This window comes from Coturnix japonica, chromosome 20 (assembly GCF_001577835.2).
Source record: "Coturnix japonica isolate 7356 chromosome 20, Coturnix japonica 2.1, whole genome shotgun sequence".
In the NCBI taxonomy this organism is placed as follows: Eukaryota; Metazoa; Chordata; class Aves; order Galliformes; family Phasianidae; genus Coturnix; species Coturnix japonica.
The window spans coordinates 1,094,239-1,111,268 of NC_029535.1; the positions used below are offsets into that span (position 1 = coordinate 1,094,239).

At 46.7% G+C, this 17,030-nt stretch overlaps 2 protein-coding genes across 4 annotated transcripts in view; one reads left to right on the forward strand and one right to left on the reverse strand.

The window, feature by feature from the left end:
• The window catches only part of CEP250 (centrosomal protein 250), a 31,430-nt gene extending 23,050 nt beyond the window's left edge, over positions 1–8,380 (reverse strand). For 2 of the 3 annotated variants that reach the window (XR_001559062.2, XM_015881328.2), the window contains exons 1-10: positions 8,254–8,380; positions 6,600–6,668; positions 5,967–6,049; positions 4,627–4,792; positions 3,871–3,977; positions 2,877–3,182; positions 2,256–2,352; positions 1,689–1,787; positions 536–697; positions 54–232 (exon numbers count right to left, since the gene is read on the reverse strand). Coding sequence is in view for 2 of the 3 variants with exons in the window: in XM_015881328.2 (XP_015736814.1) it covers positions 54–232; positions 536–697; positions 1,689–1,787; positions 2,256–2,352; positions 2,877–3,182; positions 3,871–3,977; positions 4,627–4,792; positions 5,967–6,049; positions 6,600–6,668; positions 8,254–8,355 (1,370 nt within the window). In the remaining variant the exon portion in view is untranslated. Of the gene's footprint in view, positions 1–53; positions 233–535; positions 698–1,688; positions 1,788–2,255; positions 2,353–2,876; positions 3,183–3,870; positions 3,978–4,626; positions 4,793–5,966; positions 6,050–6,599; positions 6,669–8,253 lie in introns of those variants that run through there. The other variant, XM_015881329.1, reaches the window with a different exon arrangement.
• A 1,584-nt stretch (positions 8,381–9,964) lies between these two features.
• GDF5 (growth differentiation factor 5) lies at positions 9,965–15,090 on the forward strand. Its single transcript, XM_015881340.2, has 2 exons — positions 9,965–11,932; positions 13,461–15,090. The coding sequence occupies exons 1-2, from the start codon at positions 11,299–11,301 to the stop codon at positions 14,327–14,329; spliced, it is 1,503 nt and encodes a 500-aa protein (XP_015736826.1). The 5' UTR covers positions 9,965–11,298; the 3' UTR covers positions 14,330–15,090.
• Positions 15,091–17,030: the final 1,940 nt, after the last annotated feature.

The window sequence follows — 17,030 nt, forward strand, 5'->3', positions numbered from 1 at the left end:
TTAGATCTGAAAGTAGAATACCTTTAGAACACACAGAAGGATGAAAGACTTACATCTTGAGTGCTTGTACCAGAGACTGGAGGTGCTGCTGGTGGCTGCTAGACATCTTGTTTTCCTCCTCCAGTTGCTCAAGCCTTTGCTGCAGCTTCTTACACTTCTCTTCCTGCTGTCTGTGCTGGTGCTGCAGGAAATTGATGGAGTCTTGCCTAGTAGAAAGCTCTTTTTTTAGGGCCTGTAAGGAATGTGGAGGGAAATAGCAGAAACAAGCAATAATGAGCAGGGAAGATGACTTCAAATGCAGTAGCTCGGAGGAGAAGCAAGCAGAGAGACAGCTCACCTGAAAGCAAAAGCTGTGATGAAGGGAAGGAGATCAGGAGAGAAAAGCAGAACACACTGCTGGTGAGACTGGTAAGGCCATACAGTAGCAAGAGCGGGATGATGACTTGAAAGAAACTGGTAAGCAAATGAAAAGGTCTGAAGCCAGCTGAGGCATTAGTGACGGTGGCCAGTGGTGAAAGCTACCAGAAATTCTCACCTGTGTTTCTCTTTGCCTCCTTGCCAGCGTTTCCTGAACCAACACAAAGGCACGCTCTGCATCAAGGCAGCTCAGAGAAGAGAGGATGTTGCCAGACTCTGGATGCTGGGAACTGTCACCATGGACAATGCTGACCGTGCTGTCGCTGTCACCTAACACCACCTGAAAGCCCACATCAAACTGTTATTCTTTGCTCACACAATTTTGTTTTCCTTTCTCTATTTCTCCTCCTTCCCCCACTTCAACCTTGAGGTGTTAAAGACTCAATTCACTCATTCCTTCAGTGATTAAATGAGTTTTGTCCCAGCCACAAGCACTGCAGGGACTTCAGAGTGGGGCTACTATAAACAAGAAGAGAAGAAACCAGTGTGAAGTGGATAGAAACTGCTTGAATGCTCAGTTTCTTGAAACTCTCAGGAATGATTTGGTTCTCTTTTGACTTCTCAGAGCCACATATACAAGCACCAAATCAACACTGGAAACAGCAATGAAAAGAACCATTAACACTGACTAGAGAAGAAGGCAGCCGATGAATACTGGAAAACAGTAATGAAACAGCTAATGTTTATAATTGCTCTGAGCAGAAGCAAAAAAAGGAAAAAATGATTAAATAAGGAGAAAGAACTGACTTTGTGTGAAGCAGCATAAAAGATCTGATGATTAAACCTCCCGTACAGAGTGAAGATTTGGAGTAAGTTAAATTTACCCCTAACCAGCTGGAACAGTTAAGATTCTGTAATGATAATGGTCAGTGAAGACAGAATGAAGCAGCAAAGCTGGCAAACACATTGATTGAGTCAGTGACCTTTTATAAAAATCTGAAGAACAACATGGTTATTGCTCACAGAGGGTTTGGGAAGCCTCCAAACAACACTGGAGTAGAAATGTCAAGTAGCCAACTAAGAAAGCACAGTTCAAGAGAGACCTTAACATGACAGTGAAGGCAAAGCCACTGAATCTCCTAGGAGCTCAGGTGAAGAGTCACAGGAGAGCTAACTGTGAAGTTGTAAGAGCTTTCATGTCAGCAAAATGGCACAAAGATTCAACAGCCAGGAGAAGTACAAAACATGTGATTCTATTCCCTGTGCTTTTCTCTTTCCTTCGTCAAGTACTTCAAAGTCAAGTCTATAAGGATGTGAACTCAGAAACTTACCTCAGTTATCTCTTTGATTAACTTCTGAAGGGCAAGATTCTCTTCTTTGGTATTTTTAGTTATTGAAGCTTCGTATTCTACCTCTAACCGACTTGCTTCCTGAGAACAGAATAAGGAAAGAGTGGACAAGGAAGAGCTGCTCCCCTCTTCATCAGCACTGGCAAACTCCAGTGCTTCAAGTACATAACTGTCCACATTTATTCAATTTCTTCTTTGCTAAAACCAAGAGAAGAAAGAGTAGCAACTCGTTTTTACAGACAGTTAAGCTGTCAATTCCCAGACAATTTGACCACTAGAAACAAAGTTTGAGGCAAAACTGCATTGGTGCAAACCCCTTAAGACAATCAAAATGTCCCAGCTCTCCTGCCATTGCCTGCACCTGGATGGACCCCACAGGTGCCAAACACACAACAGCTATCTTGGTGATGTTCCTGATTTTTCCACACAGTTCACATCCTAACTGTTCCTCCTCTTGAGAAAGCCACACCTCTCTCTCCTAAGGCTAGAGAACAAATTACTCAAACCAAGGAGACACTGGGCTTCTTCCCAGATAAAGGTAACACATACTAGCATCTCCACAGTGTCGTTAAGTGTTTTCATGGTCTTCTCTTTCTCTTCATTTTGCTTCTGAGACTGTACAAGCAAGGCTGAGAGCTCCATCACCCTGAGAAGAGAAGGTCCACATGCCATTCCAAAAGCACTGCACACCACATGTTAAAAAGATAAGCAGCTCCCAAAAGCATAGCAGAAAAGGTTCAGCCCAGAAAATACAGCAAAGACAGCCTTAATCTCTACGTGCTAACATGCTGTGCATTGCAGAAGGGCACTACTCAGCCCAAAGGGCTCTGCACTCAGTCTTCCAAGGAAACATCAGTACAGAGGTGCTGTATTGCTGACAGCCTGTGCAAATTCCCATATCCTTGAGCACAGCCATGGACAGCAAAAGAGCTTTATACTACTCTGAGTGTCTCAATAAGAATCAGTATTAGCAATTACAGTACAATAAACAATCTTTCCTCCAGTCTTCCAGCTCAGAAGAGCTTCCACCAACCTTTAACAACAGACAGAAATGAGATTATACAAATATGTAACAAATGGACGTGTTCTGAACATGAACACAACGTATCTGTGAATCAGCAGTCATGAAAGATGACGTTGGAACTAAATCAAAGTTTAAGATATATTAACCTATCTTGAAGCTCTTTCTTCTCCAGGTCCCCATTGACTTGTAAGCACATCACTTCCAAAGCCTTCTGGTTTATTTCCTTTTCCACTTGCTGCTGTGCTGTGCTGTCCCCTTTCCCACAAATGAAGCTCTCGCCTTCCCTATGCTCTGGCTGGTCACTTGTCCATGCTGCTGCTTGCTGTGCAGCAAGTACAGGCCTACCCAAAGTGACAGACTCCCAGAGCTGTACGCCAGAGTTCAACCGGAAGCAGCTTACAAGAATGGATCCAGAGAGTCTCATTTGTTCTGCCTTCAGCTCTGACAAATCCCTGGGGAAGAATAAAGAAAAAGCTAATGTTCACAGTATAATTTTTAGCAGTCAAAACACTTTTCAAGTACAAATTCAGGCAACAGATTGTACCGTTGTTAGGGACAAATCATTGCTAATCTCAGAAGGTCAGATGAATATATCTATAGAGTTGTGGAATTAGTTTATCTTCTCCTCAGAATAAATGCACGGCATAGTCAGAAGGCTTCAAGAACTTCAAATCACTCTTATAAATTGCTGTTCTTGTTGTATCTTATTAACATACTCTAATTATCATTAACATATGTATGGAATTTTACTAAGATCTATAGATTTTATAAGCAGCAGCTCACCATTAACTGACTTATTAGCATCACCAATTGGACTGCTAAGAGGTTTATGAAGGTATGCATATAATAAATGCTTCAGGAAGGTACTATGAAAATAATCATTGAAACACAGAATCACAGAGGTTGGAAGGGACCTCAAGAGATCCTTGAGTCCAACAGCCCTGCTAAAGCAGGTACCCTACAATAGGTCACACAGGTGGCAACAGGTCCAAAGCCAGCTTTATGGAATTACAGCAAGTTATCAAAGGAGAAACCGTATTATTAGCTGTAACTCAAGGAAAATAAGGTGCCAAAAGCAGGTGTGAAAAGAAGAGAATCCACATTTTGCTCTCCAGGACACTGTTCTTCATTTCTCCTCACCTGTCAGTGGCAGTCTTCATTTCCAGGAAATGACGGCGAAAAGTCAGCACCTGACGCCACAGGCTCAACAGACGGTTATGTTCACCCCTTAAGTAGCTGTCATAAAACTGAACACACAGAGACAAAAAGGAACAGCAATTCAGCCTTCCCCGTCACTGTACAATTCTTCTAGACCTGAGTGTACAGCCATCATCATTAAAACACCTCTAACAACTCCAACAGAGGCATCAAGGACTGAAGAGGCACCGCACAAACATCCTCAGTAAACCTGCTACCTGAATTCAAAGATGCTCTCACCCCTCCTGCTGCAGTGGCTATCAACAAAGTGCACTGATCAGGATTCCTTATCTTGTTCTGCAGACACCTCTAACATTCTTGGTGAAGGAAGAACAAAAACAAGCCCCTCCATTTGCTTGCCATAGGCTACTGGTAAGGGATGCCTGCCTTGATCCTCTCTTACCTACTCCGAGCCCAAAAAACACACAGACCTCTCTGCTCTTCATTGCTGACATTTAAGAAGTGTAAAAAAACAAAACAGCAATAAAAATAAAGGAGAGTCCACATGTGACTGGCCTACAGTGTACAGCAGTAGCAAGCACTTGTCTTTAAGACTCTGCAGCATCGTTGCAGCCGGTGAGCATCTTCCATCACCACCTCTGCTGACACCCCTCCTCCCCACACCTGCATTCTGATACCTACAACCATGTTCTCATTTGAGTCTGGCACTACCCTGACATTCCTATAGCCCATCCTTACCTCACGCTCACTGCGCCATTCACTCTCCTTCAATTCCAGCTCTTCTCGGGCCCTCATCCAATCTGCTGTCAGTTTTCCAACATCTTCTTTAAGGGCTAAATTCACTTCATTTGCTTTATTGAGGTGTTCCCGAAGGAGGGTATTCACTTCTGCCAGATTCTCACACCTTGGAAAGGGAGAAATAGAATTGAGCCGACCTAATGACTGCTACAGGTGGCACCCTGGTGATTTTCCAGTTCCCTCAAACAATTACTTTCTTTTCAAGGAGACAGCAGTATTGCTTTCTAGGAATAACAAAGATGCCTCCACTATGGCAAACTCATTTGTTTTTTCTTGTGTTAAAGCCTTCATTTCCATCTACAGTATCAGACTCCCCTTTCCCACAAATGAAGCTCTTGCCTTCCCTATGCTCCTGGTCACTTGTCTGCTTCACTGCCATGACAAGATCCTGCTGAACTCACCACTGTCCTGATTGCCTTCATACCACTGTTATCTCTGCTTTCACATCCTTTCCCTTGCAATATTGTTCCTACTTCTGTCTCTGTTCTTGCCCAATACATTAAGACCTGCAGGAAAACCCCCACTTTGTTGATCCAGCAAACTGCACACCACAAAACTAAGGCCATACGTGTGTGTGCAAAACAGCTTTAAGTGAAGCTCTGAATTAAAAACTGAACTTATATTCAGTTACCAAAGTGCGGTGCATCTGCAGCCCACAAGAAGGCTTTTGACCATGCTCGTTGTAATGAGCGTGAAGCACTGCAGGCCAATTAATGTGGGGCCACAGCCTGGTGTCTCCCTCAGGAAATATTTCATGAACAAAACTGGAAGAATCGCTGCCCAGTGAACAAGCACAGAGCTCAGTTTTTGGACAGGAGTTGTGCTCCCTCCACCTTACATTACAACTTAGGCAACACAGCACACATATATTTTATACCACACAAAATATCTCTGGGGCTGCAGGAGAAAGAAAAGCACAGAGGAATATGATAGAAGATTCCTGTGGTGCCAAATGCTCTTCAGATAAAACAAAACTCCAAACCAAATAGGAAAACACCTGCTCTATGAAATCTTTAGGATGTTATGGTTTGATTCCCAATGTAAAGCAGAGCTTTGCTGCACAGCTCACCTACTGAACCACTGAAAAATTTAGGCTGTAGAGGGACCTTTGGAGGTCATATAACCAACCCTCACTCCAGAGGTACAAGACTGTGGACCTTTTTTCTTTCAAACCAGCCTGCCCAGCTGCTTCCCTTGAGGAGATTAGGTAGAACTTGAGAGGTTTTCTCTCACTTCCATGAAGATCCATGACACCATCCATGACTGATCTTTCCTTTTACCTTTGCTGCTCTTCCTCCAACTGGAGGAGTGCTTTCTCCAGGCCGTGGTCTTCAGTGGTTTCCCATCTGTCCGACAGGCATCCCTTAAGAAAGGAAAGGTTTAATAAAATTCTTGTGTTCCCTTCACTGCTGTTATCATCCACAGCTTTCCCCTTCATTTGTATCTTAGGAGCTCACGGCTTCTTCCAGGCATTACAGCATCACAACTACAGGGAGGAAGGGAGGTGTAGAGTACTTCCCCATGTCAGTAGCTCTCCTTAGTTTCCCACACTCACAGCTGGGTATCTTCAGCTCATAACTAAGAGTGCTCACTTAAGACTTGAAGCTTGGGAATACATAGTCTCCTACTCTTTGTTTCCTGGGTTTACTTTAGCCATGAAGTAGAAAGCCCTCTCCTGAGGCCCAGCACAAATGTTACTCCAGCAACAAAGCACCCCTTCACAAAGTTAACATCCTTCTCGATAAGATTTTCTGGACTGGCATTTCTGGGACTAAAGGATGCTCTATGAATGGCTACTGGACAAAACACTGAAAGGCATAATAGCGAAGCACTTCTTTAAATACTCACAGCAGGAAAACAAGGTTTTCACTGCTCTGAGGAGCCCTTAATCTGAGTTAACAAATGCCACATACCTGCACACTCACCCCTCCTGCTTCAAGTCGCTGCTCCAGCTCACGACACCAGCTCCGACACTGCAGCAGCTGAGATGGATACAGAGTATTAGGATGAGGGAAATGAAGCTTCTGATAGACTCAGCTCCTCCTGCATCAGCTCTTCCCTAAGCCTTTACATACAGCTCCCAGTACTTTTCACAGCACTACTGACACAAAGAGAAGTCATTATCATATATGGAAGCTTCTCTTTATCTAATACTAAAGAAAGTGAGAAAGGGTTTAATGTTCTGCATAGTTCTAACTGCTCATCTTGAGACATGCAGAATGATGAGAGAGACAGATGCCATGCCAGGCCAACTACATCTGTCAGACTAAAGGTTACTCTGTTCAAACCTCAGCAATCCATGCTAAATCCTGAAAGAGACCCAACACCAAAATGAATGACAAATCCCTCTTAAATCATGTTTCATTACGAACTTGGAAGAGAAAACTTACCAATGGCTCAGTATGCCTCAGTAACAGTAAGCTTACTGTGAACCATAGAATTATTTGAGTTGGAAGGGATCTTTAAAGGTCATCTCATCAACCCCCCCTGCAATGAACAGGGACACCTACTGCTAGGTCAGGCTGCTCAGAGACCCAGCCAGCCTGACCTTGAATATTTTCAGGGAGGGGACACCCATCACATCTCTGGACAACCTGTGCCAGCATCTCACCACTCTAAAAAAGTTCTTCCTTACATCCAGTCTGAATCTCCCCCCTTTTAGTTTGAAACCATTTCCCTATATCCCATCACAACAAACCCTGCTGAAGAGTCTGTCCTCTTATCTTACAGAACGGTCTCCCCAGAGCTCCAGCTCTCAGCCTGTCCTTGTAGGGAGGTGTTTGTCCCTCAGTTCATTGTTGTGGCCCCCCTCTGGATGTGAACCAACAGGTCTATGTCTGTCCTGTGCTGAGGGCTCCACCTGTGGACGCAGTGCTCCAGGTGAGGTGTCACAGTGCAGCACAGAGGTGCAGGATTCCCTCCCACACCCCACTGTTTGGACACATCCAGGATACAGTTTCTTGCAACGCAGACAATTAAGATGCAAACAGCAAAACAAAAGGGAGGGGAAAGCTCTTGTATGTTGAGAATGGCTCAGCCGGAGGGACTCAGGGCAGCCAGGTCAGTGCACAGCTGATGGCTGGGACATACAGCAGCGCTTCGGGAGTACTAAAGTAAGTGGAAAATCAGCTGGCAGAGCCTGAACGGTAACGGGCGGGATTCTGCCGGGGCCTGCAGAAGGAAACGTGTCTTTGCCATCTCTGCTATTGCCGCCTGTGCTCCAGCACCTCACACGTCAAACCACGCAGCCGGTAACTCAGCCACACTCCGGTCTCTGAGCGCCCGAGCAGCTCCTCATTTACAGAAAGGCCGCACCGCCTCCTGCGCTCCAACGGCACAACTGCTGCCGCTTCGTCCCCGAACCGAACCTTCCAAAGGGCAGAAAGTTCCGCAGCCCCCATGACCGCCGTTATTTCCCCTCGATTCACTCAGGCCCCGCGCTGCCCGCACAGCTCCCCCCTTCCGGCCGCGCCCAGACGGGACGGGCCTGGTCGGGCGGCTCCCGAGGCCTGTGCTCCGTGCTCCGGGCACCGCGTTGTGCCGCGCCTTGTCCCGCCCTCCCCTCACCTTCTCCTGTAGCTCCCGCACCGACACCGCCGGCTCCTGCCGCGCCTGCCCCGCTCCGTGCCGCCGCCAGGCCTGGCCCCGCGCCGCCTCCCTGGCCGCCATGCCCCGCTCTCGGCCCCGCCCCGCCCGCTGAGCCCCGCGGCGATAGGACGGCGGGTGTGCGGCGGGAAGCGCGCCGTGCCCGACACAGGGGCTGCCACCGGGTACAGCGCTGTGTGTGCTGAGACTGAGTCGTGTACGGTGGAAGCTGAATGTGAGGGAGGTGAATTCAGCTATGGCGGATTAAACATCAGATGGGCAGATCCACAGGAGCGCAGAGGTCTGACAGCGCTCACATCGCAGCACCGTGTTGGTGACAGGCGGGAGCCCCAGGGGCCAAGCTCCAGGAATAGCAGTTTGGCCAGAAGAATCTGGTTGAAATCACACAGGGGACAGGAATAACGGGTGGTGCCTCCTGAGAGCTGAAGGAGACCTGGGGCTTTGCTCAGAGCAGCTCACAGTAGCTCTGTCCCCATTGGCCCACCAGGGAAGTTCCCGCAGAGCTGCTCAGCATCTCCAGCTTCACACTCCTCCTGCTCCCATGTCCTGGTTGTGAGACTGATTCACCCCAGTTTGGTTCATTCTTTTACTTGTGACTGGCAGTATCAGTTGGTGTTCAATAAAAATGGAAAGTTACATTCATCTCAGATGTGTAAATACTGGGTGAGCATTTGACCAATTGTGCTGTTAGTCTGATTTACCATGAGACAAGGCCTATGGAGTCACACTGTCTCACCTTCTGCCCTTTCCTGTCCATCTGCCCAATCGTTTCTGTATCTGTGAATCTCAACCATGTTTGATGGAACAGGAGAGATCTTAAAGATACAGAACTCTTACCGGTGTTGTGAAAACTGGAGTACCCCAAAAGTGACGCCTCCTAGATAGGTTTCCATGCAAACCACAACAGATACAACACATACAGTAACACTGACAGAGCCAAACAGAGTGTTTGGGTGCTGGCTTTTCTACATGGAGGAATGTGATTCCATCCCTTTGCTCCATGTGCGACTCCATGTCAGATGCCATCCTATCAGGCTCTCCCTCTGCTGCCATCTGCCATATAACAGCAGAAAGGAACAGCGTGTGGGTGGGAAGGTTCAGTTTCTACTGCCATTCCTCCAACACCTGCCTCTGTCATCATGGGCCAACAGCATACAGTAGGAGGCATCACTTTCAGAGCATCCCTCATAGAATAAGAGCATGAACTCAGCACTTGGCTGTTTCTGTGGGCAGAACCAACACAGCACACCTGTCTGCCTGCAGGAAGGTGGATAATGAGGGTGGGAGGAAGGGACAGCATGGCTGAGGGTTATGGGGACAGCACGAAGGAACTGTTGGGGAAGGGGCCTGTTGGAAGTAACTCGTGGAAAAGCTGCTTTGTTTTGATGGGAAACATCAAACTGACTGCAGAGAAATGGCAATTAGGCCAAAATTGAGAGGGTGGGGTTTTTGTTCTCCCTCATTTGTGACATCTGTGCGGTCACTAAGCTGTTCTGCCCTTTGGTTCCTCCACTGGAATATGGTAAAGCATTCTAAGCGTGTCATATGGAAAGGGCTGCAGGTTGTTATTTATGAAAGTAATTTCATGTCAGAGTGGAAAATGCCGCAGCACGTCCAATTCAAGCTAAAATCGAGGCTGTTGTATCTATCCCCTTTATTCTTGCTTCAGGAATAAGTGACTGGGAGGGGAGGGCTGGGCTCAGCACAGCGCTGGATGAGAGAAGGGTCCCATTAATCCCCGTTCACTCCAGCCCAGTGCCTCATTTCCCCAAGGTTCATTCAGAACAACAACAGCTCATTTTTTTGTACTGCATGAAAGACACTCTCGCTCCGTGCTCCCCGGAGTACAGCTGACAGCAGCAGATACCCTTCCCACGTCAGCAGCTCCGGTTCCCTCCTCCCATCCTTCCCCTGTCTGTGGGCAGGGAGCTCTCCTACATTCGGGTTCACAAAAGCTCCGTCCCGGCTGCGCCCCGGCTCAGAGCAGCCCGAGCCGTGCTGCTGGCAGGAGCGGGGCCGCCTGCAGGGAGCAGTGCCTGCACAGCCTTCTCCTGCAGCTGGGTTACGCGGGTTTGTTCAAAGCGTAGCAATAAAAACACCAACATGCGATGACTGCGGGCACGGCGGTGCTGCGTTATACCAAATTCATCGCCTGCCTCGTTAGCTGAGTCGCTGGAGGGCAAAGCGAAGCCGCAGCTCCAGCAATAAGGAGCAGGACGGGGTTACGCACCGAGGCTTTCATGTGCGCGTTCCCGTGGGCCGCAGGACGGGTCCCGGCTGTCCGTCTCGCAGTTTGTCCCATTTAAACGTGAAGTTGATGGAAGGCGAAAGGAGAGGTTGTGCCGCCGCTCCAAAACGCGTCCTCTGGAGCCCTGAGCCCGCGGAGCTGTTTCACATGAGGCAGGGAATGAGTCATGCTCATGAAAAGGGCAAAGAAGATTTTTTTTTAAAGAAATATATCGCAGTTAAATTAGTTTAGACAGCATGACATCAGAGAGTAATTAAATCGGTTTGTTGGAATTCCGTTTCCAATTCCTGAGCTCAGGTTTGTAAAAGATTTCTGAGCACCTGCAGGTCTCTGTGTGTGAAATATTTTCACTGGAAAGGATTCAAAACGTTAAAAAAAAAAAAAACAGCCCTTTTAACACAGAGGCAGCATTACGCCATTCTTCCTTCTCGGAAAAAAAACCCCTCCGATTTAAACAGGACTCCTTCAACTTTTCAGTCAGTTTTACAGAAGAAAACGAGGTGGTAAACTTTCTCTTTTCAAGAACGAGCCCTTTACAGCCACGAACTGAAGTCAGGGGAGAGCGCGTCTGAGAGCAGGAGCATTTCCACTATGGGACTGGATACGAGCACTGAACAACCAGATTTGCAATGTTTTAATCTCGATCGAAAACCACTTTTGCTGACTTTGGTTTTTAATTTCTTTCATGTTTTCTTCTGCCAAACTGGAGGAACCTTCCCTGATTTTTTCTTTAGCGGCATTCAGAGGAAGACCAGAGGATGAAAATCCTGCATTTTCTCACTTTACTGCTTTGGCATTTGACTTGGCTGTCTCTGGATCTAGTTCCTGGAGCACTGAGCAATTCTGAAGCAGGCCAGAGTAATCCGGGGTCTAAAACAGATTTGTTAAAAGCAGAAGGAAAGGAGAGGACTCCCTCAGCACGGGCAGGCACGCCACGGGCTGCGAACCATGGATTTAGCACCGGGACCTCGAAGGCAAGGACTAAAAGCAATGCTGCTCAGCCTGGAGCTCTGCTGGCCAAGAACGACGAATCACAGAGGGTTCTTTCAAGAGCAGCTGCCTCAGAGGCAAAGGTAGGACATCTCCCGAGCAGACCTTCTGGAGTAAGGACGGTGACTCCAAAGGTCCCAAATCTTAGCAGCAAGACGGCTTTGAAAAAACCCAGCACGAGCAGTGCTGATAGCAGCGCTTTCAAAACGAAAAAGACTAAAGAGCCTGTCACCCAAAGGGAAGCTAAGGAAGCTTTCAGACAGCCCCCTATAACGCCACATGAATACATGCTCTCTTTGTACAGGACTCTCTCAGACGCAGAAAGAAAAGGTGTTAATGGAAGTGTAAAACTGGAGGCTGGACTTGCCAATACAATAACCAGCTTTATAGACAAAGGACAAGGTAAGAGGGGAGCTCACGTGTGTGTGGACAGAGGGACATCTGAGCACGAGCATTACTAGAACATAACTGTATGTTGTTAAAGGCAGAAAGCTCTTTCTAATGAGAATGAAATTGTAGGTTTTGTCCTTATCTTGGCAGATTCCTCTAGAGGCAGAAATAGATGGTAGCATGGCAGCCAAGCAAAACATTAGAATATTTCAGGTGCATATTTCTGAAAATCCATTAGTCCTTGAGGGTTTAGTTGTTCAGAAACTTTCACGTTTTGATCTTATGCTATTTCAGTAGGAAGATCCTGGATACTGTTGCTTGATTTTATTGCTAAGTGTGTCTGAAAACACATTCTCTGCTGAGAAAGGGGCTGTTCTGCGGAAAAACACACGTTTCAGTGTTGGAGGTCACCCCAGTTTGTCCAAGGATGAGCTGGGAGGAACTACAATGTAGACCCAGGAGTCATTATAGAGTGGCGCTGGTGTACCTGTATGAGCTTGAATCTCATGCTTTCAGACACTACCAGCCTTCTAACCACAGAAGCTCACAGCTAAACATGGGCTAATGAGTGTAAATAACTTCTGGGACTCCCTAATTTGCGGTTCAGTGTTATGGTTCCAAATTTATTGGAAATTTGGCCTAGTGTCTGCTCTCACACAACACATAACCAAAGAAAGATGTTCACCTTGCCGTCCCAGTGGGAGGCTTATCTCCATGTTGCTTCTGGTGACGTTAATGAGAGCTTTGGTCATGGAATTAAGGAAGCAACACAGGCCACAGCTAATTACATAATAGTGATTGAAGACTCAGCCAGGACTGGGTTTGTTTGCTGTTTAATCAAGAATAGTTTGGCTTTCGGGATGGGATGGCACGCAGCTGAGCAGTGCTGTGTTCAGATCCTTGACTGACCACTGGAAGGCGCTGTTATTGAAACATGGATAAAATGTTGGTTTGGGCATATTCCTCATTAGTGCCGCTCGCAGGTTTAACCAGGCAAAGACAGAGTCAGGTTAAAGGGAGGTCTGTTGTTCTGCCCAGTATGGAAAAGTTGTGAACTCTGCGGAGCAGAGTTAATGAGGCAATTATCTTTGTGTTCCTGGGGGATGCTGGTTTTAAAGGACTAATGACTATTGTATTGTCTAAGGGTAATGTTGGAGCCAGCATGAGGCCTGGGCACCACTGAATACCCATTTCAGTAACGTAAGTGGTATGTAAGTGGTGAATAGGCCCTGTGAGCCCTCAGACCTTATAAATGACGGTTTTCCAATTGGCTAAGGGCTACTTTGAAGCTAGAAAATGCCCACTGGTGAAAGAACTGACATTTCTAAAGGGCAAGCTCAGGAACTCCTTTCCCAATGAGTCACTGAATTCTTCCAGGTCCCCGCTCAGAGCCCATCCCTCAGACAAAAATTGTCCTTTCTGTTTAGTGGGCTAACTGAGGTAAATGCTGGTCTTACGGGGAAACTGCAGGAACATTGTAGAGAACTGACAAAGCAGCATTGCTCTGTGCTTCATTTAAAAATGCGTGTGCTTTTTTTAGATGAGCGAGCGCCAACCATAAGGAAACAAAAATACATTTTTGACATCAGTGCATTAGAAAAAGACGGCCTGCTGGGAGCAGAGCTTCGGATACTGAGGAAAAAGCCTTCTGATGCTTGGAAGTCTCATTCTTCTGGAAAGACTTCCCAAGTGAAATTGTTTAGTTGCTCTACCAACAGACAAGCAGCGACGCTCCTGGACTCTCGTATTGTCAGCATCACAGATACACCAAAATGGGAAGTGTTTGACATCTGGAAGCTTTTTAGGAACTTTAAAAACTTGGTCAACTTGTGTTTCGAACTGGAGACTTTTGACAGGGGGAGAGCGGTTGATCTCAGGACTGTGGGATTTAACAGAACGGGAAGACAGGTCAACGAAAAGGCTCTCTTCTTGGTGTTTGGGAGGACAAAAAAAAGGGACTTGTTTTTCAATGAAATCAAAGCTAGATCCGGCCAAGATGACAAAACCGTGTATGAGTACTTGTTCAATCAGAGGCGGAAGAGAAGAGCTCCTCTAGCAACACGGCAAGGGAAGAGGCCCAGTAAGAACCTGAAGGCAAGGTGTAGCAGAAAAGCCCTCCATGTGAATTTTAAAGACATGGGCTGGGATGACTGGATAATAGCACCCTTAGAATACGAAGCATATCACTGTGAAGGTCTTTGTGAGTTCCCCCTCCGATCCCACCTGGAGCCCACCAATCATGCAGTTATCCAAACTTTAATGAACTCAATGGACCCCGAATCGACGCCTCCTACTTGCTGTGTTCCAACCAGGCTGAGTCCTATCAGCATTCTTTTCATTGACTCTGCAAACAATGTGGTCTACAAGCAGTATGAGGACATGGTGGTGGAGTCGTGTGGCTGCAGGTAGCAGAACAGTTGCTCATGTGAATATGCTATGAAAGATAATATGACGCACTGAACATAACCTCTCCTGAAACAAGGTTAACTTAATTTCTTACCTCTAGGGTATGTTTACAAGGATGTAGCACCAAATCCAGCCATTCTGTATGTTTTTCCACCATCTCTCCACTTTGGGCATATTTCAATTGCATTTGGACACTGTCACAGAGCCCAGTATAAAGCCACGTGTTGGCAACACAAGACTGGCTCTACCTAAAGTCTGCGACAGGGAAGATTTGACCTCCATGCCTCTAAATCACCTGCTTTTTACCCTAGAGGCAGTGTGTAAAAATGGTATTGGTGAGCTGCGACCTGTCTGATCCTTTGAACAACATTCTTGAGACTGAATCTATGTCTGAGTCCCATGTGCATTGTCCATTATGAGCTGTAAGGAAATAGTCCTGATGTCTAGAAGAGAGGGTTGTGTTCTGGCACGCTCCCATCTTGGTGTAAATAGTTGTACTGTAATATGGTTTCTTTCTGATTAGCTCTCAAAACTATGCATATGAAAAAAAAGGAGTAATTAAATGTAATGTGTTGATATAGTTTTAAGTTGTACATGGAGATGGGTGACGCAGGAGGCGTTCCTTTCCATGTATGCTTTCCTCCAAGCTACGTATCTTTCCTAAGTATCCACCTTTCCATTATTGTGTAGCAAGATATATTACTCTGTATAAGGTCCAAGTTGTTCTCAAATGCTCCTAGTAAAAGTGCTCAGTTATGGCATAAGATGTAATAAATTATTGACACAATGCTACATTGTGTCTCGCTGTCTAACCCTGCATAATTGTAATGCTATTAAGAATTCGTTTTAGCATTTTTGTACAATAAATATGAATGAAAGGGACTTTTCAATGCGACAGAATTCTGGAGGCATGCATAGCATGTTCATGTGTTTCACTTGCCTCTAACTGCTGACTGGAACTGTTGGAAGAAAGATCTGAAAGCACGCTGTGTTTTAATCGGGTGTGGAATGGCATTATCACTTGACGTACCTGGGGCTAGAAAGAATTATGCAGCTGATTGCAAAAGAACTGTTATCTTTTTATTCCAGGCTCCAACAGCTGTGTGTTCGCTTATCTCCTGTATCTATTCCAGGCATGGAACGTAAATTTTTTTCTGGGATTTCTTTTTTGTGATTCCACCTACATAACCATACTGACATCTCAATGTAGATGGATCAGGCAGGATGTGGGAACCATTGGAAATGACTGACATAGCTTAGCAATAGTTCAGTTACTAATGCTGAGGTCTTTGCTTCACCACAGTGTAAACCAGCAAGCCACACAATTTCCTGGGTCTGAATTCTGCTTGCACAGCATCACTGCCAGGGATGTTGTCAGGAGGTGAATATGGCCCCAACGTCCTCCTGCACTGACCCCAGACTGAGCCTGTTTGAACTCACACTGATGGAAAGTGGTCCTAAGCACCTGCTCGATGGCCACAGAGAAGTGCTGGCCAAAATGTCCTAGTGGCTGTAGCCCCACTGCAGGCACATGGGCTCCCTGGGCAGGCAGACCTGCCACGTGCCACAGCCTACAGTGGGGTGATACTAAGAAACACTGCAGAAAGCTTTCATTTGTGTGATGTCTTTGCAATAGCTCAGCACAGTGATTTCTGCCTGCACAACTGGGTATAACTTGGCCCAAGCCATGAAATAATGCAAAGTGGGGTGGGTCAGAATACTTGACAGCAGTAGGGTGACTAGACAGCAGGTTATTAACACACACTCAGCACTTGAAGCTACCCCATCACACACACCTGAGACACTCTGATGCTCCATGGGTGTGGACTGTGGCTCAGAGCTGTACCCAGGAATCCTGTCTGCCTCTGGGCTCCAGGTGGGCTCTCCACAGGTCCTGCTCCTCCCAGCTAAGGCCACTGCCAGGAACACAGCCAGGACTGCAGCAGCTGACCACAGCTCTGCTGCCAACTGCCTTTGGGCTTTCCGTGCAGCTTTCAAACCAAGGCGTTATGAATCCTAAGCTTTAGTACAAGCTTCTATCTAGATGGATGTTGCCATTGTTACACTAGGAGAGAAAGCGTTCTCCTGCCAGCCCGGAATCAAGAGAGTGTTCTGGACTCCCTTTTGCCCATTCTGCTCCAGCATTTCTTTTCTTCCTCCCAGCTGCCTTCTAGCTGGTTTGCATGCAGCACCTCAGGCTCCTTTCCCCCATGCCGACCCCTGCTGTGCCCTGCAGACGTTGGGTGACTATGAAGAAGGGCAGTCTCCTACCCAGTGCACTGCTCCCATGCATGCGCCTGTTTGCAAGCACCCAGCGGAGCCTCTGCTCTCACATGTGCCAGACACAGCCATGATGCTCCAGTCACAGCACCAGTGCATCACTCCCCTGGAGGGAACATTCAGAGAAGCGGTAATTGGAGTTTAAATCAGTATCTAAGTAAAAAAGAATGCCAGGATTCTGTGATCATCCCAAACCAAACAGAGAAAAATTAAAAAAAGCTCTGATGTATAAAGGTCTAAAAAAGTGCTGGTTCTTAAAGCTCTGAAATTCTGGTAGGTAGTTGAAGTGAAGTTTAAACAAACTTAAAGCTGGAGACACTTCAGTGCTACAGTGAGCTCGTTACCACAGCGGCATCACCGGATCCTGGGTTTGGCCTAAACAGGGCTGCTGACTTTCAGTGTGGTATAAATGCATCCCAGCCCC